At 50.7% G+C, this 22,565-nt stretch overlaps 8 protein-coding genes across 8 annotated transcripts; 4 read left to right on the plus strand and 4 right to left on the minus strand.

The window, feature by feature from the left end:
• Positions 1 to 216: 216 nt before the first annotated feature.
• On the minus strand, positions 217 to 1,920 carry lys1 (saccharopine dehydrogenase (NAD+, L-lysine-forming); the record flags this gene model as incomplete). The annotated part of the gene is made up of 10 exons (XM_041701814.1): positions 217 to 490; positions 546 to 615; positions 696 to 773; positions 823 to 919; positions 972 to 1,147; positions 1,203 to 1,229; positions 1,288 to 1,528; positions 1,586 to 1,602; positions 1,725 to 1,805; positions 1,860 to 1,920. The coding sequence occupies 10 exons, from the start codon at positions 1,918 to 1,920 to the stop codon at positions 217 to 219; spliced, it is 1,122 nt and encodes a 373-aa protein (XP_041554662.1).
• Positions 1,921 to 2,398: 478 nt separating this feature from the next.
• LYS1_3 (uncharacterized protein) lies at positions 2,399 to 2,987 on the minus strand (the record flags this gene model as incomplete). The annotated part of the gene is made up of 2 exons (XM_041701815.1): positions 2,399 to 2,859; positions 2,948 to 2,987. 2 exons carry the CDS (start codon positions 2,985 to 2,987, stop codon positions 2,399 to 2,401), a joined length of 501 nt encoding a protein of 166 aa, XP_041554663.1.
• Positions 2,988 to 3,658: 671 nt separating this feature from the next.
• APUU_30695A (uncharacterized protein) lies at positions 3,659 to 4,945 on the minus strand (the record flags this gene model as incomplete). The annotated part of the gene is made up of 1 exon (XM_041701816.1): positions 3,659 to 4,945. The coding sequence occupies one exon, from the start codon at positions 4,943 to 4,945 to the stop codon at positions 3,659 to 3,661; it is 1,287 nt and encodes a 428-aa protein (XP_041554664.1).
• Positions 4,946 to 5,963: 1,018 nt separating this feature from the next.
• On the plus strand, positions 5,964 to 8,593 carry APUU_30696S (putative RNAPII degradation factor Def1; the record flags this gene model as incomplete). The annotated part of the gene is made up of 2 exons (XM_041701817.1): positions 5,964 to 6,252; positions 6,321 to 8,593. 2 exons carry the CDS (start codon positions 5,964 to 5,966, stop codon positions 8,591 to 8,593), a joined length of 2,562 nt encoding a protein of 853 aa, XP_041554665.1.
• Positions 8,594 to 9,775: 1,182 nt separating this feature from the next.
• On the plus strand, positions 9,776 to 10,858 carry APUU_30697S (putative beta-N-acetylglucosaminidase; the record flags this gene model as incomplete). The annotated part of the gene is made up of 2 exons (XM_041701820.1): positions 9,776 to 10,423; positions 10,493 to 10,858. The coding sequence occupies 2 exons, from the start codon at positions 9,776 to 9,778 to the stop codon at positions 10,856 to 10,858; spliced, it is 1,014 nt and encodes a 337-aa protein (XP_041554666.1).
• A 714-nt stretch (positions 10,859 to 11,572) lies between these two features.
• APUU_30698A (sugar porter family MFS transporter) lies at positions 11,573 to 13,850 on the minus strand (the record flags this gene model as incomplete). Its single annotated transcript, XM_041701821.1, has 8 exons — positions 11,573 to 11,795; positions 11,861 to 11,975; positions 12,030 to 13,039; positions 13,096 to 13,189; positions 13,239 to 13,264; positions 13,317 to 13,580; positions 13,632 to 13,712; positions 13,768 to 13,850. The coding sequence occupies 8 exons, from the start codon at positions 13,848 to 13,850 to the stop codon at positions 11,573 to 11,575; spliced, it is 1,896 nt and encodes a 631-aa protein (XP_041554667.1).
• A 2,891-nt stretch (positions 13,851 to 16,741) lies between these two features.
• Positions 16,742 to 19,465, plus strand: APUU_30699S (ZZ-type zinc finger protein; the record flags this gene model as incomplete). Its single annotated transcript, XM_041701822.1, has 7 exons — positions 16,742 to 16,988; positions 17,058 to 17,160; positions 17,219 to 17,383; positions 17,443 to 17,504; positions 17,574 to 18,288; positions 18,355 to 18,412; positions 18,470 to 19,465. 7 exons carry the CDS (start codon positions 16,742 to 16,744, stop codon positions 19,463 to 19,465), a joined length of 2,346 nt encoding a protein of 781 aa, XP_041554668.1.
• Positions 19,466 to 20,204: 739 nt separating this feature from the next.
• On the plus strand, positions 20,205 to 22,137 carry APUU_30700S (uncharacterized protein; the record flags this gene model as incomplete). Its single annotated transcript, XM_041701823.1, has 3 exons — positions 20,205 to 21,240; positions 21,296 to 21,642; positions 21,697 to 22,137. 3 exons carry the CDS (start codon positions 20,205 to 20,207, stop codon positions 22,135 to 22,137), a joined length of 1,824 nt encoding a protein of 607 aa, XP_041554669.1.
• Positions 22,138 to 22,565: the final 428 nt, after the last annotated feature.

The following is a 22,565-nucleotide window of genomic DNA, read 5'->3' on the forward strand; positions in this document are numbered from 1 at the left end:
TACTCCACTGGATACTTGACACTTCACAGTATGCTTATTTCGGCATAAAAAGATACACCGAGGTCCGGTGTAGACTATCAGATATGTTCATTATCTATCCCGAGATTTTGTTTTGATCGACTCTATCATAACCCTAATCCAAAAAAAAAGAAAAGAAAAACTTCATACGAGGCTGCTCCAGGGTATATGGCCTGCATTGCGTATCCTAGACCACGCTTATTGTGGCAGGGTTGCAACCTTCTCGTTGAAGAGCTCCTCGGCCTGCTTCCAGACGCGCGCATTCTCACGGTCCTTGAGCTGAAGCAAGCTTGGCATCAGAGCTTCGCTGAACATCTCGGAGCTCTCACGGGGAAGAAGCGACGGGAGGTGATCAATGCTGATCACGCTGAGGGGCGTGCCCTGGCTGCCGCCTGGCAGGCTCACAGGTACCGTGGGCTTATCGAAGGTGGTGGTGATGTTGTAGACAGGGATCGGGTTGTTCGGGTTCGTGCTATCGATAGTTTTAGCACATCATCATGGGGTTTAGGAGATGGGATCCTCCTTACGTATCAGCGCTAACGTCGCAGATAACAGACAAGCGACGCTTGGGAGTGTCAAGGCTCTCAACGTTCACAACTGGAGCAGGGATCAGCAATCATTCGACCAAACAGCTACTCCGATCCGACCGGATATAGAACTCAAAAGGCTTCACTTACAGTGAGGGATCTTGGAGGACAGGTAAATGCAGTTCACAAAAATATCAGATTCCTCAACAATCTCCTTGAAGGGACCACCTAGGACATATGTCAGCATTTGAAGCTCTGAGGGGTAAACGGTACATACCCTTCTTGGTCTCCTCCATATCCCACTTGATGATGTCGGTATCAGGAATACCAACATCCTTGGCCAGTTGGACAGCACCCTTGCCGCAACGTCCGAGCTACAACAGTAATATCAGCAATGCCCCCACGCAGCGCAGACGGGCCACTTACAGCACCGATAACCAGAATCTTCGGCGACCTGCCGGACTGCTTCTGGCCAGCCTGAAGCGATGCCTTAACAGACTCAATCAGAAGGTCCTGGTTCGCGTAAGGAGTCTCGCCAGTAAGAGGCTCGCCCTCAGGATGCGTCAATTGCCAGGCCCAGTTCTTGACAGCCAAAGCGGCACCTGCATTCAACATAAGCATCAATCCAGTCGGATTCAAAATGACGGAGTAACTAACCGGCATAACCAGCAGAGAAACCAAAAGCTACCCAATCCCATTAGCATGTCCCTAAGCAAGCGAACCACCAGCTCTGATGCCTTACCAGCAACTCGTCGACCAACATCATCGGTAAGGAACTCCAGGTCCAGAAGAGTACCACCACCACGGGGCCACCGGCTCAGAACCTGCTCCCAGCCACCCTGGCCCTTGTAGCAGTGCGCAAAGGAGATGTGAACGTGCTCAAGCGGGAAGTCGTCCTCGGGGAGCTCCTTGAGACCCAGGATGTATGCGTCCTTGGGGGCATCCTTCACCCAGGAACCTTCCTCGACGAGAGGAGCGCCAATCTGTATAATATGTAATCAGAATCGGGATTCGTTATATTCAGCTTCGGGTATTCGGACCTTTGTGAATTCCTCATCTGTAGTAAATCACTGTCAGCGAGGTCCCGCACGGCATGTCAAAAAATTCCAATGGTTCAATTCAATGCAAATGCAACTGTGCAGCTGAGCTTGGGCAGAGTGTTAATTGGACTGGACTTACCATCAAAAATACGCTGGGTAGAGCGCTCAACAGTCACCTCATACCCAGCATCAATGAGAGCCTTGCAGGTGGTAGGAGTCACTGTTGATAGAATTAGCAACCCACGCCTCGATTGTATGGTAGACGATCACATACAAGCAGAGCGCGCTTCTGCGGGCTTAGTCTCAGCCCGGAGCCAGATCTTATTGGAACCCATTGTGTCCGAAAGGTCAATTGGACTCCGAAAAATCGAGAATTCACAGCAATGTTAGAATAATTGTCAAAAAAGGTGTTGTATGACTCTTTAACTATGACACCGACTTTCCCCTCTAGTGATAGTGGGGGAAATTATGCCACGATGGTTCTTCCGTTCCGATGAGTCAATCCAGGCCAGGTCAGCCAGTTCCCGATGTCGGCAGTTCAGAGGAATGTCACGTGACATTTCGCACGACTTGATGAGAAACCCCATTGCGAAGTATGTTATTGGACTTGCACAGGAAGTTGGAAAGCTGTATTAATCTGGACATATTTATTCAAAAATCGAGAGGTATTATAAAAAATGGCCATATTTAGCAGACATCATCGACTGGATACATGCGCTGCTCCCACAAGCTCAAAGCCACAATCCTCCAACGACGTCACTGCGCTCCACTCTGTCTTACTCTGTACAGAGCTGAAGGCTATCCCCAGAGAATTTACGAGGACGGCTTGGTGCGACTGCGTGTGCGACTGCCAATTCCATCGGTAGGGATATCCTTTTTAACGGAGTCCTGGGTCTTCTTGGGCCGGCCTCCCTTCTTCTTCGGCGGTGCTGGCTCGGCCTTCTTCTCTGGCGGTGCGGGTGCGGATGTGCCATTGACTCCATCTGCATTGTCTTCACCTGTCTTTTGTTTCTTGGAGTCGGGCTCTGCCGATTCGTCCGCGCTAGGCTTTGCGGTTGAAGTCGCCTCAAGGTCTCGCTTCTCACCTGTGTTGGTCTCTTCTTGCTTGGTTTCCGACACAGGTTTACTAGAGACGCCATTTGCTGGAGCGGGGTTTTCCGGTGCTTTTGTCTCAGTAGGTTCAGTTAGAGTAGAGTCCTCCGTGGACTTAGAGGGGTGGCTATCGCCGTTCTCCTGCTGCGGAGCCTCACTAAACGATGGCTTGTTCAGAGGGTCTAGACAACGTGATATCAGTATCATTGAACTGCGTAACACCAGAGATAATAAGATATGTTATTTATAAGGAACATAGGGTGGACATACCCGAGATGGAAGCGGTAAATGAAGGTCCAGACGCCATCATGGTGTCAGGTTAGGTAAAACTAGGGATGGTGGAAAATGATTTCAAGATGGAGTGTTGGTTATGTTCTGGGTGTTGATAGTCCCGAATTAAAAGGTGACTGTGGAAATGTTATTCGCGGTTGAAGGCGTCAGATGTACAGAGGTGTAGGTGAAGAATTGGAGTTGTCGGGGATTGACCAGAGGTGGTTGCGAGTGACGTTTACTAAGGGCATCCAGATGGGCTAACCCAATTCCCTGCGGAGAATAGTAATTTCGGGTGTCCCCCCCATTATTGTCGACCTCTCGGAACTCACGTCTGCACGAAAGCCAACAATCCCCGCTAAAGGATCCGAAATATAAGCATAACTAATCCCTGGCCCTGGACTTTTGGCTATGGTAAGTAAGCGTGCCAAGAAAGAGGAGATGCCCCATGGGATCTGGCATGCGGCTGGCTGAGGTGTGGAGTTGGCTCCAGGCTGCGGAGAATAATCCCCCCCCCAAATGTTAAGCCGATTAGTGCATGTCTATCACATCGTTCCTCACCCTTTTAACCTTCTTCACTCCGTTTAGTTATGCAGGGACTATCAACAGAGATCACAGATAGACAGGTTGCAACGAATCAGCTGTTTCCAGAATCTCGCTTCGGCACCACGGCACCACGTAGGTAAGCAGCTATCTACCTAGGCACTCCTATCAAGCGAGAGCTAGGTCCAAACTATTTAGAAGAGCCTTTTCTTCTGATGATACATGGCTGAGCCGCCAGGATGTTGACATTTCTGCTTCACGCTCCTCTTCCACATGCTGCTGGAGGAAGCGCGCCAAATATTCGCAATTTTTCAAGTCCCCGGCGTCAATCAAAACATGCAGAGCTTTAAAGCCTGTTCGCATAAATCTCTCACGCCGCTTCTCAGACCATGACTCGAATTGCTCCGGTGTTATACTGCGCAAAAATTGAACGAAAGGCTTCGCATCGGGTCGAGTTGGATGGTATATAGGCATTGACGCTCCAACGATTCCCGTTCCTGGGATTATCGCAGAAAGCACAGTCGCGTAATTTTCGTATAGTTCAGCAGGTATTGTTGTTTTAGTATTCTCGCGCGGATTTGTCACAATCAAAGAGAATAAAAACCCCCCAGATTGGGCGAGTGCCCCTTTTAAAACCCGTTTCGACTCCTCGTTATCCGTCGACATGAGCATCCTGCACGCATCAAGATAATAACGTATAGCGGAGCTTAGTCCGCCGCCGCACTCATACTCGGCCTTGACGAATGTGCCCAGGAGATACTTTAATGGCCCAGCCATCTGATTACTTTCTCCATGAACAGCACGATCCTTTAACAGGCCCAGCCAGACAAATATCGATTCATGCAACCCCTCGGCAACCATAAACTTGCATAAGGGGGGTAGCACTCTTCCATTATTGAAGAAAATCGTCCTCTCTCTCCAGTTCAACGAAAACCACCACGAGACAGTTCGGGAGCCCGCCCGAGAGTCTCTTAATTCCGTTCGAAATCGCTCTCCAGTATGCCGACTTGCAAGTAGCACCTGCCAACTGAGACAATCTGCGACAGCGCCGACAGTAGCAGAACCAGAAGCCACAAGTTCGTCGAAGACGACCATGGGCTCCTTCTGTAATCTCGCCTTATCAATATTTGGAGATTGGCCATGTGAGACGGAGCGTGCGGCATGCGAGGGTGTCAAGCGAAAGAGGGGGTTATCAAGAATCATGCGGAGATGTTTGTCGGTGGCATGTGAAGAAGAGTGAGGGCGGTCCTCGGTCGGACGATTTCCGGAGAGGGCATTCTTGCCGCTTGAGGACTGTTCTGAAGCCGGCTGGACGGGAGGATGCTCGCGATCGAGCTCACGACGGAAGGAGGACGTAAGGGCATTCAGAAGCTGCTGGGACTGGCGGGGGGTCCGGGGCAACGGGGGATGGAGGTTCGTCCAGGGGTTTATGCTGAGGGCCCTCGAGGGCTTCATACTGTGGTACAGACTATCCAATAGCCACAAAAGGTGTGATGAATATTGTTGTGATTTGTGAATCAGGGTGTTCACTACTTCATCGTATGATGCCGGATGGGGATCATCATTGCGAAGAGGAAGATCTCGACGGGACGGAGGGCGGTGAGGAAGGGCTGCCGGCCTGCCACAGTAGCAGTAGTAGTAGTAGTGACTAGTGCCCCAGCTCACAAGAACAGCCAGCTGCCTGCCACCAACCTCAACCCGCCACGGATGCGCTCTGCTTCTGGAGTTCCTCCTGTGGCCGAGCCCCTTGAAAGACGATCAATCGCCGCATTGAATGGCGAAGCTTCCTCCTTCGTCCAGGTAACGAGCAAGGAAGCTTCTCCAGACATCCTTGATTGCCTTCGGACCCGGAGAGAGGTTCAGTTAGGTAGCACAGAACCCATGGATGGGCCACACCCAAAAGGATGACGAAATCTCCTACAACCAGCGCAGGCAGTCGTGCGCAGCCATTCTGTAAAAAGCGTAGTGACAATAAAAGAGAAAAGTACTCTGTATCGAAGCTTGTAGTAACACGAAGGTCGCCCAGTCTTTGTCTGCCCGCCAGACGCAGTCGTGCAGCTGGCGGACTTTGGGTCACTGGTCATTCATCGCCCGGTCGCTGGTCACTGGTCGCTCTCCACTGAAAACCTCATTTCTTCTTCCTTTCCTACTCCTCCCTTTCACTTTCATACTCATTCCTCTCCATTCATTTTTGTTCCCTCTTCCGTCTCAGCAGCTTCCCCTCCCATCTTCAATTCCTCCTCTTCCCGACTTCGGTCCCTCGCGGCTCTTCTCCTGTGCCTTGGTGCTGCCTCTCGCGTGAGGCTGCATCTGTGATCGTTAGGAGGACGACAACACTAACGAACCTCTTTTTACCCGCTTTTTTCCTCGCACTCGCCGCATCTCTTTTTCTTCCTCCCGTCGACCTTAGACTCCGTCGAGCTCTACCACACTTCTCCACCCCCGGAGAATCAGAGATTTCATCCACATTAACATGTCTGAAGTTCAATCGAGGCCCACTGCCTCTCGTGGCAGGGTATCCGCCCGCGGTGGCCGTGGCGGTTACAGCTCTAGAGGTGGTCGAGGTGGCAGCAGATCCACAAAACCTGACGCCACAGATGCATTTGAGGACGAAGGGGAACTCGGCCAGATGAAGAAGAAATATTCGGATACTCTGCCCATGCTGAATGAGCTGTTCCCAGACTGGAAAGACGAGGACTTGGTCTTCGCCTTGGAAGATGCCGATGGTGACCTTGAACAGTCAATCGATCGCATCAGTGAAGGTTCGTGGGCACTGTTCAGTTCATGATCGGTCATCCCGTTCTTCTATGCTAATCCGACTCTTGAATAGGCAACGTCTCCCAATGGGGAGAAGTAAAGAAGAAGACCACCGATCGGAGTCGCCCCAAGCCAAAGGAGGTACAAGCCACTCCAACGGAGCCTACCACAACTGCTGTACGAGGAGGACGTGGGCGTGGTGGATTTGAAGGCCGCGGTCGCGCTCGTGGAGATCGTGGCCGTGGCGGTCGCGGCGGCCGGGCTGGTGCTCATGCAAATGGAACACGCACAGAGAAACCATCCCTTCCAGCTGAAATAACACCCATTGCCGACTCAGTGCCAACTACAAACGCTACCCCGGTCGCTGACGCAGCTGCTTCGGAAACAGTGTCTACTTCTAAAGATACTCCTGCCGCGCCTGAGGGTACCAAGAAGGGTTGGGCATCGTTGTTCGCTAAACCAGCAGTTCCTCCTCCTCAAAAGCAGCCTGCCGCTCCTGCACCTGTATCTGAAAAACCCGCTCCCGCGCCCGCGCCTAACCAAAAGCCTGCTGAACCTGAACCAACTTCGGTCCCTGCACCCGTCCCCGTTGCCGTGCCTATTCCCACAGAAAAGGCACCACAACCAGCCGTTCCCCAGCCGAGCGAGGAGATTGCTATACCTACTTCGGCCGACGTTGCACTGCCCAAGGATGATTTGACCAAGAACAACCTTGCACAAATTCCCGATGTCTCACCCCCCGTCGCGTCTGCCACGGCTGCCAGCACTGTTGGCAGCAACATTGACCCCAACCTGGGTGCCGCTTCAACCCCGTCGCGTCCCACAGCTGGTGCTTTGCCAACAAGCGCCTACAAGCAAAACATCCGCACCCCCGGAACGCAGCGCCGTGTTATGGGACAACAGGAAGCTGTCGTCATGCCAGGAAAGCACGCCGTGGATCGCGCAGCTGTGCAGTTCGGCAGCATGGGACTGAACGGCGACGCCGCTGATGTTGATATTGATGAGAACAGGGAAGAAACTGAGACCCGTGCTCAGCCTCCTCAGCACTCCCCCGTGGCGCCGCGCGCGTCATTGCCTCCTACTACCCAGGCTCATGCTCCCCATGAGGTCCCCGCCGTCTCCCGCCCTGCTCCTGGCCTGCCCCCGGTTCCTCAGGCCAATGCCGCCGAGAACTCATTCTCCGACTTCGCCCGCTACACCGATTCCCAGAAGCCGTACGACCCATTCACCCAACAGGTTACTCAACCCCAGCCGCAAGTCCAGGAGCCGTTCGCGAACCAAGCTCCCGTTCAGCCGACTGTCACCACCGGTAGCGAATACTCCCCTTTCTACGGCGGCGATCAGCGCCTTCCGTACACCTACTATGGTGCCTACGGCCAGTCCCAAGACGCTTCGCTCGCCCAGCGTGCGGCCGCTGGATTCGGTGTTTCTGGTGCTGAAACCCAGCCTCAAATCCCCACAACTCAGGCCCCGAGCCGCTACGGTCACGTTGAAGCCCCCAACAGCGGCCACACGACGCCAAACCCCACACTCCCTGGAATTACCCAAACCCCCGCCGCACACCATATGCCCGGCCAAGGCGCTCACGCTTACGGCTATGGATACCCATACTATTCGAACCCGCATTATGCTTCATACATGAACCAACAGTACGGCCGAAACCGCCCAATGTACGATGACGCTCGCAGATATGAAGATCAATACATGTCCCACAGCTCTCAATACGGCTACGGTAGCCAGTATGGTCCATATGGCAAGGGCGGTATGTACGGCCAACCCCACGGTTTCTCCTACGACCACTCTTCATCTCCTGCGACTGCTGGTAGCTTCAACCAGGGCATCCCGGGCCGCGACTCGGTGTATGGTCGTACCGGTTCTGCTCAGCCGTCTGAGAGTCAACAGACAGCAGCGGGCCCCAGTGCATTTGGCGCTGGTATGACGGATGTCTTCGGCCGCCAGGGTGGCTTCGGACAGAGCCAGCCGATCACACAGCAGACCGCCGTGTCTTCGGAAGAAACGAAGGCCTTTGACGCCTCCAAGACGGGAGGTCCTAGCCCTTCGCTATCCCAGGCTAACCGGCCTGGTTCTGCCGCCAACACCCCTGGCCAAACCCAAAGCCAGACTGGTCTTCCCCCGCTGCAGGGTCAACAGGCCCAACAGGGCTTCGGTGGTTACCCCCACCTAAACCCTCAGTACGGCGGCTTGGGTGGCCTCGGCGGACACCAAGCAGCTGCCAACCAGACCCACCACCAGGCGACTGGATATGGTAACTACGGCAACGCCGGCTTCGGTGCCTACTATGGAAACACTGGACGAGGCGGCTGGGGAGGCAACTACGGACACTAAAGAATCATGGCGTTACATTTTCCCAGGTGATGAAATATCTTCTTCCTTTTCATACTTTGTTAGGGGCGAACGACCCCTGGACTCTAAAATCTTATAGTTCACTTGGGTGTGCGTTTTTTACTCTTTTCGTCACTCTCGAATATGTAATCTCTACTCTCAAATCCAATGGGAGCTTGGCTGGAATCCGTTTTTTCTTTTCCTTTTCACGTTTTTCTACTCGTTTGGACTTGAACGTTTGCGCTATCTTCATGATGCCGGGCTGTGGTTACGATGTACTGAATGGTGGGAAAACGCTACATATTTTCTTCGTAACATTTGGGCAAATATTCCTATCTGATCTGCTTCATGTCTGCACTGCTTCCTTGCGACTGTTATGTGTCTCCTTGTCTCCTTTCTCCTTTCTCCTCTCTCTTCCATATTCAGTTTCTTGAACAAAAAAATTCGTTTCGTTTCGTCTTCATTTTACTGTCGGCTGAGTTGCATATTTCGCGTTTCCTGTACTACATATTTGGGACAGTTGGGACTAAATCCATGCAAAACAACTGGGTTAGGATGGAGGATGGGAAATCCTGCACGAATCAATTGATTTGGTGGCGTTGCAATCGCTGGGTATTCTAATGTTGAACGTAGTGTTCGAATATGTTGAACATAGGCCGTCGCAATAGATCATTTCTGCACACTGCAGCTCTATTTAGCCTGGGAACGTGCTTTAGACATCTAGTAAAAGTTCATTCCTGCTGGTCTTTCCCTGTCTTAGTATATCTCGGCCCCATCATTTAGGGGGGGGGGGGTGAAGGGTCTCTTTTGTGCAGATCGAGTATCTTTCATGATTTTAATCATGATCCTAGGCTGGGGTTTGTTTCTCGTATATATTTCTATAATAGCTGTTGGGATGGCCGGCGGTTATAGATTGTGTTGGAGCTTAACCCCGCAATATATCGTGTACGCGGTCAGCTGATCCCATACCTACCCTTGCGTCGACGAATGCGGAACATTCCTCGTGTTGGGTACAACCAACTCAAGTGAACACTCGAAAGAGTATTTTTATCGCTGACCATTGGAGCAGCTAGACCACATTTCTTGAGGATAGATATACATCACTCTCTGTACTGTGTCATCCACTTGCCGTCGACTCGGTATCTGCAACAAAGCTGGTAACATATATACAACAATACAACGGCCATGCCTCAGAAACAACCCCGAATCGAAGTGGTACCTCTAGATATCAATCGTGATCTATCGTCAGTAGCACAAATCTGGGCCGCCGCGCTACCCAATTACCCCCTCCCAGCAGAAAACCTCCGCAAGCTCCTCCCACAGCCAAACGCACATCACTTCGTCGCCAGAACATCATCATCATCATCCTCCAAAACCGTAGGCTTCTGCCTAGCATACACCACGCGCCAGCATCAAAAGAACCCAAACGAAAGATCAACATCCGGCTACATCTCCGTCCTTGTGGTGCATCCCGAGAACCAGGGACAGGGCATTGGCTCCACCCTACTCAACAAAACCAAGTCCTGGTTCAAGCGGAGCTTCGACTCGTGCCATCTCGAAATCGGCAGCGGATTCCCGAGATTCTGGCCTGGTGTCCCCAAGGATTTACCCGATGCCCAGCGCCTGCTGGATTTCTTTATCGAGCGCGGGTTCCAGGTGCGTCCGGACCCGCCGCGCTCGGTGGATTTGTATAGAGACCTGAGGAACTTCAGTCTTGACGAGGGGGAGTATGTCCAACGAGCCGAGGAGGCGGGGTATACGTTTTCCCCGCTGCGACCGGAGGGGTACGAGGAGTGTTTAGCTGGGCAGGAGAGGAATTTCTCACATAATCCTGTTCGTTGAGACTCCCTTTCTTTTTTATTTGCAAGAGCGACTTGTGCTAATGATGACCACTATGTATAGGACTGGGTTGACATGTACCACCTGCTAGACCCGGCCTCGAACCCGTCAAGCATCATGACTGCGTTCGATTCGCAGGGCGCACAGGTTGGCTGGACGCTGATGCTCCCGCCGTCCTCGAGCGTCCTGCAGGAAAACTGGGCGATGCCGGCGGTGTGTGGGCCCAAGACGGGCCTTGTAGGCTGTGTTGGCGTTGACGACGACCATCGGGGGTCGGGTGTCGGACTTGCACTCGTGGCGCATGCTTTGGAGGATATGAGGAAGAGGGGGATGCACGGTGTGTTTGTGGACTGGGTGAGCTTGGAGGGGTTCTATGAGAGGGTTGGATTGGAGGTTTGGTGTGCTTATCGGGGTGGGGAGATTGATTGATTTGTTTATTATACTCTCTCTCTCTATATTTTTTTTTTGAATAAATTGAAGATGGATGAGCCTATGTTGGAAAATATCTAGCTGTGTTTTGGAGATGGTTTCCGAGATGGTGGATTCGGAATGGGCCTCGGCTTTCTCGTAAACCCGATGTGATAGTTTCCGAGACCCCATACTCTTCTTCATCCCCGCGTTTTTGCTGATGTCTTGCTGAGTAGCTAGCACAATTTGTGTCCACAGTATAATAAACGAAGGGCTAATGTTATTTAAAATATATATCTTTTTGGCGTTTCAAACCAAGGCTTTATTCAATAGCATCTGCCTTCCATTAGATATTAGACTATACTAAGCACAGCCAAATCTGATTGCGAAACAAGCAGGCACAGAATATTAATACAGTGGCATGGCCCATCTATTATTGACCAAATTGTTATCGTCTATTCTGTTCCAGATTTGAGATCGAATATACCAATAACCGGTCTAACAGGAAGCCCACGAATGAAAGCACGAAGAAGATATACTCGAAACAGGCATGAGCGTAGATACCCTCCACCGGCATTAAAAGGAAAATCATGGTTGCTTGCTTACCATCGTATTCTCTCTTTTGCCGATTCGTTTGTGCTATTCTCATTTTTTGTGGTTTTCTGACTTTCTCGTTTCATCATTACTTCGTTCACTCGGAAATCGGTCACGCACTTGAATACTGGGCCGAACCGCTCAGCTAGTCGCCACATGGTCGAACTTGTACAGTGGCTCCAGGTGCGCATTCTTCTGACGGAAGATATAGCGCTTGATCCACCATGGGAGAACCTCGAACACCTGGTATCGCACATGCTTGCGTGTGGGAACAGCAAATATGTAATCGAGTTCTTCAAGCGTACGTTGTTTGGTCTCGGGAACCCAGATGAAGATCATAATGAGGGCTATAACGTTGAGTCCACTGAGAGTAGTTAGTAATGACAGTGCATGTCTGGAAAGGGTCAGAGGAGAAAGTGGCCAGCTTACGCATAGAAGCCGAAGGCGCCCTGGGGAGTTAGGGCTGCGAGCATGCGTGGGAAAGTGATGCCAAGAACAGCGGCCCAACCAAGGCATGTTGCTACCGCCCAGGCCATTCCAACCTCTAATATATAATGAGCATTTGGTTCGATTTAAGAGGGGGTAAAGAGATAATTACCACGATGAGAGAGGGGGAAAACTTCGGCGGAGTAAGTGAAGGGAACAGGGCCTTCACCCGGAGAGTAAAACGCGGCGAACAAGAACACGAACATGGCGATTAATCCAAGGTGTGCCTTTGAGTCCTCGGGAATGTAGAATGAGAAACCAGCTGCCAGTAGAGTCCAAGCCATCTGCGGGAAGGTAAAGAGGAGCAGGCTCCGTCGTCCGAATGTATCAATGGTCCAGACAGCGGGAAATGCAAACACGAAGTTAACCAGTCCGAATCCCCAGGAGGCCCAGAGAGCCGACTGGTCGGATGCACCAGCTTCTGAAAAGATGGTGCTGCTGTAGAATGCAACAATGTTGATACCGCACATCTGTTGAGCGATCATGACAACAAACGAAGCTAGGGTTGCACGCCGGACACGAGGGATAGTAAACAGCTCAACAACGCGGGAGAGGTAGTTACCATGACCAGCGATTTGCTGCTCGACTCTAATTTGAGCGTGGATATAGTACAGATCGCGGGCAGCTTGAAGTGGTGAATTGCGGAGCCGACAGAGGGATTTGTAGGCTGGTCGGAGCTTTCCCTTCTTGATGTACCAACGAGGGGATTCGGGGCACATGTAGACGCCGAGCAAAAGTGGGACGGCGGGGATAAAAGCAGATCCCATTTGCATACGCCAGGCTATATCCTCTCCCATATCCTTTACTACCAGGTTTGCAGTGGTACCCAAGAAGATACCAAACGCAGTCCATAGTTGCCAACACATCACCAGGCCACCGCGAACGGACGCGGGCGTGTTCTCGGCGCAGAAAATCGGGATAGTTGAGGCTTTCAACCCCATCCCAATACCAAGGAGGGCACGGGTGACAATGAGTTGAGGCCATGTCTGGCTGAGGCCCTGGCCGATGGGGGTGAGAAGGCAGAAGATGGCCGAAATGAAGATTGCGCCACGACGGCCGAGATAATAGTTGCAGGGATCAGATAGCCAACATCCGATAACAGCACTACCAATATAGGGAGCACTACCAATTGTTCAGCTTTCATTCGTGCATAAGTGTTATATTGTGCGAATGCTTACGCGTTGATGATACCAACGAGCCACTGGTTTAGCTCAGCATTAGGGTTGTCATGTTGCGGGATGCCAAGCATCTCGGGCATACTAAGATTGGCGCCTAGATACAGTGTTAGAAGAGCTAAGATATGCCAAAGCGAGATACCTACCATTGCTGCCAGTTTGGTCCCAGCCTCTATTGAACAATTAGCCTCCAGTATTTAGCTGAAACTGTGGCAAATCCTTACTGAACGGCGGCCCCAATGGAGCAAAGAATGATGCTAAAATAGAGAGCAACAGGTTGGCGCCATTTGTGCTCGGTTTCATTCTGGATAACCAATATGTCCTCTGGGGTCATGTCAGGAAGGGCCCTGAAGTTGTCGGGATCACGGGCAATGAGAGAGCCCTTGCGCAAATCAGGCAGTATGTCGGTCAAGTTGTACTCGTGGGCAAATACTTCCACATCACGAAGAACTTGAGTCTCAGTGAGATCTGCAAGAGGGTTTTTAACCCTGAAAAAAGGTTAGAAATGGGTTCGCCAACGTAGAATATGTATTTCTCACTTTGCTGAAAGGTTTTTATTCAGATTAATGTGCTCGGTAACGCCCTTCTCTGCTACATCAACATCTTCAACCTCGGTGCTTCTGCAGACATGTCAATGAGATACTTGAAACTTCTAGATTGCGTGGGTAGACAAACAGGTTTTTTACAGGCCTCATGGCTTCTTCGACAATATCCTCGAGAGCCCCAGTCGAGCCCGCCTTTCCCACCATATCAGCCATGTTCGGCAGCGATCAGAGAGATGATAATGATGTAGGAGTGACCAAGATGAAAGCTGTATTGATGAACCGATACAGAGAAACAGAATAAAGAAGTTCGAAAAAGTGATGTGTTAGGCACTGAACACTAGAAATGGTTATGTGTGGGGAGAGGAGACAAAGAATGAAAGAGAAGGAGAAATGAAGGAGGAGGGCGGGACAGGAGGAAACGACCAAGCCTTAATATACCCGGTGAGTAAAGCAGGCAAGAGATTCCACACGGCTCCAATCAGGCTGGGGTAGCATTGGTAATATTCATGATGATAGGTACTTCCCCGGCGTGATTTTAAGCTGTGGGAGCAGCTGTGGCGGCTGTGGGGCGAGGATGCTTTTCAAACCTGGCAATTTACTTTTCATGTACCCCAGAGGAATGTGAGAAAAGCGTATCATTGACGAAGCCGTTCGAATATATCATGGATGGCCATTACTTGGGCTTTAGAGGGAATATTGATATCGTTAAGCCTACATCAAAGTTCGACATTCTTTTGCTAGGCAATGAGCAGTAGGCCAGCGAACTCTTGAAGAGGAAGGTCACTCCCGGCCGCACATGTTGATAGCAATAGGAATATTATGGGTTGGAGTCTGTAGTGGATACCTGCTGTGCTTGAGCAGGATGGGGGAGAACGAACGGGACATGAAGCGGGACGTGACCTCCGCGTCAAAGCGCACTGAAACCACGGTCCCGAAGCAACGGATCTCTGGTCTTGTTGAGGTCTGTCTGTCAAGATCATCAGGGAATACAAGCCTCGTGATACAGAAGAGAATTTTGGGGCGCGGATGAACCTGAATTACCCAGGAAGAGATCTCGATCCGGCGGCTGCTCATTTTGCTTTTTCCGCTCGTGTTCCTTTATTTTTGTCCAACAGAACAGCGGCGACGCCGCCCTTGCGTTTGATTACGGGAAAGAGGCTGGAATAGGCGATGGCTTGGTCAAGTTGCCCTTGCTCGAGAAGCGCCAGAGTGGCGTGGCAAAGCCAAGTTTAGCCAATACTCATTGGTCATTCTTGGACATCATAGATAAGCTATCCCCGAACCAGATTAGCAAAATGAAAAGCTTCTTAACTCCGTCTGGGGCAGGAACAGTTGCGGCCAATAAGAAGTTAACTTGCCCCATACCCCCAGGTCCAAGCGGGAGCCCCGACGTATTCATTTCCCGGTGCGTTGTGGCCGGGGACGTCGATACGGGGGTGGCCCGATTCGACTAAGCGATGCACACCTCGCGAAGTCTGGAAAGCGGGTGGTCTGATGGTTCATGTCTGGGACGATTCCGGAATTGGGAATGATGAGGCCGAAGAAGAAGGATTTAGGATGCATCCGTCGGAGAATTTCCCGTGACATTCTTCGGTTCACGTGGCCCCCCTCACGTTGTCTGAATCTGGAGTCTGGGGATTCGGCAGCTTTGACCCCCGACAGTTCCACACCCAGGAAGGTTCCGAGCCAGAAGAAGCATCTGGAACATCAAAACTCACGCACGCCACTTGAGGCCAACAGCTGATCTAGCATTGGAGCACGCCACCATGTCCTCGAGTGTAACTGCACGGAGTAACTCGAACTGAAAGCAGTGGATAGGGCTTATCCTGCACTGGCTTGAATCATCAGTCGGGTGCACTAAGTTTCGGCCACTGCGAACTAGATACGAATCAAAGGGAACAGGACAAGGGTGGCTGATAAGACTGGCTGATATGCTGAACGAAAACGGCCATACTGTCACTTAACAACTCCTTTTGGTCTTTATAGTATACGCCAAGGCTAGAGTCGTTGATGGTGATTTTAGTGCCGACGTAAGAGGCTAGTTGGGCTTGGTTTAGCTTAGCAGTGCCCAGTCTTTCAGGGATGCTACCTAAAGCTTGATGATCCTCCTGGGCCTGTTGGTGGCTTGACCGAGGGCCCAAGTATTCATTTCACAATCGGTCATATTCCTTGGTTCCCGATAACTAAGTTGCGTCGAAACCTTATGAAGTTGTCTATAGTGTAAGCGCTGAACATGTCGCGGTCATCATGTGTAGGGCCAACCTAAACTTCGTCAAGGCTCGGGCCAGGATAGATACCTTTCACCAACCTTACCAACCCAACGGTCAAACTGGGGTCCCCGCGGTTTTGAATGTGTCTTTTATTCTGACGTACTACGTAGAAGTCTCCAATATAGAGCCATAGTAGGTAAGTAGGCAGTGACCTCATCCACTTCAACAGTCTCTCTCACACTGTTTGCCCATCATCCTTGTAGCCGAGGCTGCTCGGGGTGAGACGGATCGATTTAAAATGGGACATTGTGAAACCTCGCTCTCTTGGCAAGATAAGCTCCCTGGATGAGGCTGCAAATGCTCTGTAGAACCATCATCTTCACCGCGATGGGATTGCGTGTTTAGCTCGCTCGATTGATATTTGATGCCTCACTTTTGTATTGCCTAGAAACGTTTTTATAAGTAAAGAGCTCTCAGTTGATTTCTGAAGCTCACTCATTGAATGCCGCGAGAAATCTGGTTCATTAAGCTGACGTGATGGCATTACAGTGATTGAATCCTGGATCCAGAGCTCGGTTGTGTAGCAACTCTTAGGGATCGCTTCGTCAGTGCACCAGAAAATACCTAGCATTAATACTCAACATAGAGTCAATAATGCGCTCACCTGAATATAGATGCAGGTTTTGCTAGAATTGAGGAAAGCGAAGCATCCTACCACTTCGTGAGCCAAGCTTAGTTCCTAAAACAGTTAGATAGTCACGTGTAGTGATGCGCGACGTCGTTCCGAGACGCAGCCGGAGATATCAAACTTGTCCCCCAATGGCCAATGCAGCAGATATTCCACGGGAAACTGGTTGCAATTTGTCAGGATGATATCCGCAGCGTTGATTTATTATGGACTTCTTGCAGACAGACATACCCTCCGTGCAGGACCTCGTGCATTCGGGTGAACCATTTGTCCCCTTTTCCGAGTTCTCGGCCCAGACTCTCCAGGCTCAACCAGACGAAGACACCTCTCGTTGGATTGAAAACAAGATCCGTGATGGAAAGCCCTTTGTTATACGTGGATTTACACAAACAATTCGGTGGCAGAGGGCCAGCCTGAACAATGAAAGTCTAGTTCGGCTTTCTTCATCGGGAGGTATGAGTGCTTCTCACAACCATCTTGCACTGGAAATCGCGGTTGCTAATTCGATTTTCTTTTCTCCAGTAATCCCAGTGAGGAACTGCCAGACAGGAAGAGATATTAAAATGCGACTACGGGATCTTCTTTCGTATTCAGATGATGCCCGTACGGGCAGCGTTCGGGAATTGTAGGTCATTTTTTTTTTGCATCGGGCCCTAGATTCATCTGACAAGCAACCGTGTAAGCCTCTATGCGAAGGATTTGCACTGTCCGCGGGAATGGGTGAATTCCTTTGAAAGCCTTTTACCGTCGTCGTTGAGGCATCTTGGTTCACTTGACCTGTTCCGAGTACTGCCAAAAGAGACAACACCGGAAGTACTGATGGCCTACGTTGGGTCACGAAAATCCTTGTATGTTTATGCGGCTGCTGCTGTAACGTTGTCTGTTCACTAATAAGAAAACTTTGCAGCTCTGGGTTTCACAGATGTTTCAGTGCGACTGTAGCGCTCAATCTTATAATCGAATCGGATGGTGAGTACGGGCCCTTATCACCCAAGTTGGTATGAAAATGTTTACTGATCAAAAAAACAAAAAAAAAAGGTGATGGACCTGGCTCCATATGTTTTGGAACAGACAGGGAATCGCAACTCAGATATGATACATTCATGAATGCACAGGGAAAATCCGCTCACACTGACTGGGTCAACATATCCATTGACAAGTTAAAATCGGCTGACTTCCCAATCTATGTCACCGACCAAAGGCCTGGCGACCTTGTGGTCTTCCCTACCGCCACTGCCCACCAGATTTGGAATGTCAGCCCTATGGTTAGCAAGGTAGTCTGGAATATAATGCATGCTAGCTCGGTGGCAACTTTCTTTGACTACGTGCAGCCTGTTTACCAGAGACAATGCCATGCAGACACCGGTCGAGTTCCTTTGATTCCAATGTATGCACTACAAAGCGGCGCATGCGGAAGAGAAGAGGAAACCCTCCTTCTAGATGTTCTTCACAAACAAGTCGATGATGAAGATACCAGACGAGAATCTGCACTACCAATAAAGACAATTGATACTCAAGGTGCTGTTGTCGAATGCAACTTTTGCGGGCTCACAATATGGAATCGCCATCTACATTGTGAAAAATGCGGCGACTTTGACTTATGTTTAAGGTGCTTCATTTCCGGAAGAAGCTGTAAACATATTGCCGACTACACCTGGGCAGAAATACTGCCGCGCGGACGATGTCAAGACATTATTCAAGCGGCAAGAAGCAGAACCGGTGTTGAAGTTTCTCACATTTCAACAGCTTCAAAGTACGCACCCGATTAATAAGCAAAAAATGACGAATTCCATCTCGTGTAGCTAACAAGGGCTGCTAGGCAAATATCGCTCGGTGCTGTAGCTGTTGCTGCAATGGAAGCTCGACGGCAATTAACCGTATGTGGAGTCCTTGTCCAGAAGCATCATTTGATAGTTGCTTATTATTCTGTACAGGAACGACTTTGCCATCTATGTCGTGATAGCCACCCTGCATGGAAAGGCATAATATGCAACCAGTGCTCCGCCTTCTTCTGCTTTCGAGGTCTTCATCGCCATTTTGACGTTGTTCTGACTTCGTTCTTAAGGAATGGCGACTCCTGGCATTGTCCGAAATGCGAGTGCATCTGTAATTGTCGTTGTTGCCATTTCCATCAACCATATCAGAGCAGAGACAAGCCGGTACAAGCGCGGATTAAACCAATCGACACTCGAGGACGCATCCTCGGGTTTGTGGATAATGTATTCGATCAAAAACGGGGGAAAAGAGCAAGTCTTGCCGTAACAAGTGCTTCACCGAATCAAGGTCTATCTCCCCGAGGGGTGAAACGATCTCTCCCACATACAAATGAAGGAGAGCCGGGAAGTTCATGGCAGCACAGGGACTCTTTTGCGGTTGTAAGCGCTGGATCACATGGGACACCGAGTCTGGACACGTCCAATGTGTCTCCAGTAACCATGGCTACGCCTAGTAGAAATGACATGGGCCAGACTCCCTCTCGAGTATTCGACCCTCTGGGCCCATTTCGCAGGGAGAATCAGAGCCAGGCCGGGTCGCCGTTTTCAGACATCCAGCAGTCTTCCCGTTCGTCTGAGACACATCCAGGACACTATCCTCATCTTCCCCCACCAACCTCCTTCACCAGCGTGCTAGAAACGCCCGTGTCTAGTGGTCCAGCCGAGCGAGTTGATCCCAAGGGTGATGCTACGGACGAAGAAAACATCCATGACTTGGGGAGCAAACTCGAAGCCCTTCGTGGATACGCAAACGACATTCTTGAGCTTTCCTTGGTAGAGTCTCATGCGAAGATTCTGGATCGAATCTCGCAGCTTGAAACTGAGATTGAGAAACGGAAGCGACGGAAAACCGAACTACTCTTGAGTAGATTGGATCGCGACTTTCCCGATCTAGCGGATCTTGCAAGGGAAGAAGCGCGACGCCGGGGCGTTTAAAACAAGACTCACGGCGTCTGACTGGTAACAAGGACAAGGCTGAACATTTGTAAATATGTAATATAAATATCAAGCCGCATGATGTGGTCCCAATGTCAAATTGTCAAATCCGAGAGTCACGGTCTACATCGGCATGAGCAGTTGGGGCACCGCCAATCTCCACTCACCTGACAAGTGACTTTCTTTCGTAGCCAGACCACCACCGGGACCTTTGTTCCACCCTGCCCTCTCCATGTGTGCATAAATACAAGACAGGCCTTCAGTGATATGCCGTGGTGCTTTTCCTCGCGGTCGAGTCTCTAAGAGTTCACTTAAGCAGGTAGCTGAAAGCTCATTCGCTCTTTGTTGACGACTTTCCCGATTGTTCGTCGCCCCTCCTCCCTAGTTGTTCCTCCACTCCACTCCGCACAACAACAAATCGATCTGTTTCAGAGTTTGCCAGGAACGTCGAGATAAAAAAAAAGAGGAGAGAAGCCAGAAAATACTTCAAGGGAGCTCCTATCCCGGTCGAATTTCAATAAACTATTTGCGATCCTCTCACGCTATCGAGAAACCGGCCCCAGGTACCTATCCTGACCGCCTCCCACCAGCCACCAGTTCCTCCTCCCTTGGCTGTTCGACAGCCCTATTTTTTTTTCTCTCTTCCCCTCATCTCTGATCTCTTGGTCCTGAATTTGGTTACTATTCTACGGAGCGCTTTACTCTCTAGGTATTCCTACCTTCGCTCGCGCCTCTCGTCATGCCATGCTTCAAAGGGCTTGCTGTTAGTATACACACCCCGGACGGACCGCTTCCCGAGCACTCGATCCAGCGCCAGTCTCGGGCCTCGCGCATCACCTCCTACATCCCCGTTCCGCCTCCCAAGATCCCAGAAACAGGTGAAGGAAAACCGGAACAGTCTACTTTTGCAATATCCATTACATTGTTGAATCCCGGACAAGATGTGCCATACTCCTCCCCGAAACCCACGCCCGACGACCCCGCTCCCAAACCCAAGGTCGTCGGCGGTCTCCCAGGACACACGGAGCAACGTGGGCTATACTCGAGCACGGTTTCGCCGTATCAGGCGCTGACAAACTCTCCGAACGAGACCGTTGCTGCTTATATATACTTTGATGGCCGCCAGAAGGAGGAAGTCGCTACGCTGCTCCGTCGAGGGGAAGAGACCTGGGTGAACTCCCGATGGGTCAGCATTCCCGATTCGGAGGGAGGTGGTCTAGCAGAACGAGAATTCCTCTTCCGCGAGGTCGGACTAGAAAGGTGGCTTAATGGTCTGGATTTGGAAGGGAACAAGGACGCCGCAGCGAAAATCGAGCGGCGACGGCAGAAGATGGAGAAACGCCGACACAAGCGTGAGCTTGACGGTAATAATGACCTGGATATGGATGGCAAGAACAAGCGAGATAGGGGCGTCATGCGTTATGGCAACGATACGAAGTCGCCCCTCGAGGACGTTTCCGACGATGATGTATCGCTCCCTAGCTCCGATGATGACCCAGTTCCAGAGTCTACGGGTCAGATCAAAGTCGCGCTGTTCCGCGTTCTCGCTTCGGGCGAAATCAAACGCGGGGAATATTCCCCGCAATTCGATGCTCACGACGACGATGAAGACGGCCAGGGAGGCCAAGGCGGCGGTGACGAAGATATCGACCATACCACTAGTTTCGCGAAGCCGAAATCACTTGATCCGAAGTCAATTAGCACGCAAACGGTCACCGGAATCGATCCGTCTGACAAGCCGTATGCGATTTTTACCTTCATGTACCGGGGAGAACGTAAGTGGCAATGACCTGAGCTTGAATAGACGAAAACTAACTTGTGTGTTTTTAGGACAACTGCAGAAGATGGGAATTTTAAAGGATTCCAAACCGCAGGAAACCCCCGGTTCCGCCAAACGCCGATCGCAGCAGCTCGACTTTGCGAATCTCGGTCCATTGAAGCCCGGAGGCACAGTAGGCTTTCTGAATTTCCGTGATAACACAGAAGGGCCGAAGAAGGACAAAAAGAAGAGCAAAGCGATGGCGGACGACGATGACATGGACAGCGATGACGACGAGGATGACCAGATACTCAATCAGGCGGACGAGGAAGAGGACAAGGACAAAGACAATCAGCACTTGTCCCCCGATGATATCAAGCGACAGGGCGAATTGGCAGAGGGTCTACGCCAGATTAAGGTAGGATTGCGCATACTCTTTTTTTTTTGAAGTTTCGTAACTAACATGTATTAGCTTAAACGTCAACACTCGGCCGCATCGCTCGCTGGGAGCTCTCGACGGGAGAGTCCCAACACAACAGGGGCTACTCCAGCATCGTCGACGTTTTCCACAACCCCTCCAACGGCAACATCGGCACCTGCAGGGACTACCAGTGCAGCGCAAGAAACACAACAGCAACCGAACACAGTCAACGGAGAATTCATCGGCAGCCCACTTAAGAAGCAGCGCCCCAGCGTGTCGCAAGCAGATGAGTCTTCCGTCAGAAGACGGATGGAGTCAGGACTGTCAAAACAAATAAGCGAAGTCCTAGGCAGCGGCGATAACAGCGGAGGTGCCGCAAGCGACTCCAAGGGTGGTCCGCTCGGCCCTCCTCTGAACGAGGGCTTGCAGTCTCCGAAGACACTTGACCCTCCAACAATTAACCCACCTGAGAATGTGGACGAGGAGTTGTAATATTGACATACATCGATTGTCGGTCATTTTTTCGTCAGCTCATCTGCAATCTCATATCCATTTTCATATTTTTGACATATCAACTCTTTTGACGACGTGACGGATTGGCGCAAGGGGCATAAAATCAGGCCCATAACGAAATTTCTTTTTTTTTCTTCTGTTGTTTATTTCTTTTTTTGTGGTAGTAGTTTCGAAGTGAAATGACGAAGCAGGAGGCAGGTTCGGCTCTGGCTAGAGATGTCTCTTCATTTTCATTGAAAATATATTAACTGGATCTGCTTGATAGAGAAGAATGGCATATTATGGGCAGGCTTATATTACGTATGATGAAATGCAACGAATGTTTGGATGATTTCCGCAGACGGAACCTTTTCTCCCTCAACAACATCCTTCTTCAACTCTGAATCCCACTACACTACGGCATACTT

The sequence above is a fragment of the Aspergillus puulaauensis genome, chromosome 3 (genome assembly GCF_016861865.1).
Source record: "Aspergillus puulaauensis MK2 DNA, chromosome 3, nearly complete sequence".
Lineage (NCBI taxonomy): Eukaryota > Fungi > Ascomycota > Eurotiomycetes > Eurotiales > Aspergillaceae > Aspergillus > Aspergillus puulaauensis.